Source organism: Buceros rhinoceros, unplaced genomic scaffold, assembly GCF_000710305.1.
Source record: "Buceros rhinoceros silvestris isolate BGI_N320 unplaced genomic scaffold, ASM71030v1 scaffold26500, whole genome shotgun sequence".
Taxonomy (NCBI): domain Eukaryota; kingdom Metazoa; phylum Chordata; class Aves; order Bucerotiformes; family Bucerotidae; genus Buceros; species Buceros rhinoceros.
In genome coordinates, this window is record NW_010390621.1 from 1 (window position 1) to 2,322 (window position 2,322).

At 62.2% G+C, this 2,322-nt stretch overlaps 1 protein-coding gene across 1 annotated transcript in view; it reads left to right on the forward strand.

Annotated features, from left to right (window-relative positions):
- Positions 1-37: 37 nt before the first annotated feature.
- The window catches only part of PFKL (phosphofructokinase, liver), a 5,725-nt gene continuing 3,440 nt past the window's right edge, over positions 38-2,322 (forward strand). The window contains exons 1-9 of the mRNA XM_010138482.1: positions 38-109; positions 205-282; positions 365-554; positions 748-913; positions 995-1,039; positions 1,137-1,245; positions 1,567-1,662; positions 1,742-1,834; positions 2,198-2,294. Coding sequence (XP_010136784.1) covers positions 38-109; positions 205-282; positions 365-554; positions 748-913; positions 995-1,039; positions 1,137-1,245; positions 1,567-1,662; positions 1,742-1,834; positions 2,198-2,294 — 946 coding nt within the window. The remainder of the gene's footprint in view (positions 110-204; positions 283-364; positions 555-747; positions 914-994; positions 1,040-1,136; positions 1,246-1,566; positions 1,663-1,741; positions 1,835-2,197; positions 2,295-2,322) is intronic.

Here is a 2,322-nt window from a genome sequence, read left to right on the forward strand (position 1 = left end):
TCGGGGCTGCCCCAGCTCATGTCTCGCCTTTCCAGGGATGAACGCTGCCGTCCGTGCCGTCACCCGCATGGGGATATACGTGGGAGCCAAAGTCTTCCTCATCTATGAGGTTGGGGCACCCCCCTGCTCTCCATCACAGGTCAGGGGGAACCAACCCCCCTCATGGTGGGGTACCTCTCACCTCCACTCCCCGCTTCTCCGCAGGGCTACGAGGGGCTGGTGGAGGGGGGAGACAACATCAAGCAAGCCAACTGGCTCAGCGTCTCCAACATCATTCAGCTGGTGAGGATCACTGGTGGGGCTGTGGGCCCCCCAAATCCCCCCAAACCTGCATGACGAGCTGTGTCCCCCTTTATCTCTCCAGGGTGGGACAGTGATCGGCAGTGCCCGCTGCAAAGCCTTCACCACCCGTGCAGGCCGCCTGCGGGCTGCCCGTAACCTGGTGGAGCATGGCATCACCAACCTCTGTGTCATCGGTGGGGATGGCAGCCTGACAGGCGCTGACATCTTCCGCTCTGAGTGGGGTGGGCTGCTGGAGGAGCTGGTCCGAGACGGTGGGTGAACCTCCCTCCCAAAGCCCCTGGATGGGTAGAGCCACAAGCATTCAAGGGGTGTTGAGGCCACTCCATCACTATGACCCCCAGGGAGGGCTGGGCTCCTCTGCTGCCCTTCAGGATCTGGCCCGATGCTGGTAGGGAGAACAAGAGCACCCTGAAATAACTGGTGGCATGGCCATCCCCCCTGCAGGGCAGATCAGTGAGGAGGTGGCGCAGAAGAACTGCCACCTGAACATCGTGGTACTGGTGGGCTCCATCGACAATGATTTCTGTGGTACTGACATGACCATCGGTACTGACTCAGCGCTGCACCGCATCATGGAGGTGATCGATGCCATCACCACCACTGCACAGAGGTGAGCAGACTGGGTGCTGGGTGCTGGACCACCCTGGGCATCGCACTCACCCTCCTTCTCCTACCACCTGTGTCCTTGCAGCCACCAGCGGACGTTTGTGCTGGAGGTGATGGGCCGCCACTGCGGGTAAGCCCCTGCAGGTGGGGAATCCCATCAGTGGGACTGGATGCTGCATTTCGGCACCAGTGCCAGTGCTGGTGCTGCCACCACCATGTCCCCCCAGGTACCTGGCACTGGTGTCCGGCTTGGCCTCGGGCGCTGACTGGCTCTTCATCCCTGAATCCCCTCCGGAGGACGGCTGGGAGGACCTCATGTGCGAGAGGCTCGGGGAGGTGAGAGGGGGAGTTCCTATGGTTCCAACCCCCTTTTCTCCCCAGAAATGCCCCCTGGGGACCTGGGCTGAGCCCCATGGCCAGTGTCCAGCCCCTACGAAACTTCGGGAGCTTCCACCATTGTCCCTGTGAAACGGGGCACTCAGCCGAGTGCAAATCCAGCCTTCGCGTGCCAGGGAGAGCGCTGGCTCAGGCACTCAGCCGCCCAGAACCTGAGCTACCCCCGGGGCAGCAACCAGCAGTGGGGGGAAGGATGCTCAGAGTCAGCCGACAGCGAGTTTAGGTTAAGCTGTGACAGCTGCCTTCCTCCCCTTGTGCCAGACGCGCAGCAGAGGGTCGCGGCTCAACATCATCATCATCGCCGAAGGCGCCATCGACCGCAGTGGCAAACCCATCTCCTCCAACTACGTGAAGGATGTAAGTGCCCACTCCAGCATCTGCTCCAGCACCCGAGTGGCCAGCAGGTCCCCAGTGTGACATCCTCCCTTCTCTGCAGCTGGTGGTACAACGCTTGGGTTTCGACACGCGGGTCACTGTCCTTGGTCATGTGCAGCGTGGAGGGACTCCGTCAGCCTTTGACCGCGTGCTGGTAGGTCTTGGGTGGGACACAGTGGGTGTCACTCTGCAGAAAGGAGCAGGAAGCTGGGGAACCCTGCTCCTGCCTACCCCCTGCCCTTTGCAAAGGGTTTGCCAGCTGGGATGAGGCTCAGCCGGACCCCGTGGGCTCAGCCCCGGTGTGCTGGGCAGAGCGATGCATCCGTTTCCCCTCATCTGCTGCAGATGTCACGGATTTTAAGTAAAACCAACAGCTCTCTGGCTGTAAGTCAGGCGTGCAAGCAGCCACATGGAAGCCCATGGAAGCATCCCCATGTGAGCCCGGGGAATCATCCCACCCAGCTGGCATTGGTGGCCCTGGTGTCACAGGGCAGCGGGTGCCCCTTTCCCTTTGCAGAGCAGCAAGATGGGGATGGAGGCAGTGATGGCGCTGCTGGAGGCCACACCAGATACCCCTGCCTGCGTGGTGAGCCTCTCGGGCAACCAGTCGGTGCGGCTGGCCCCCCTTGGGGGGGGCCCCAG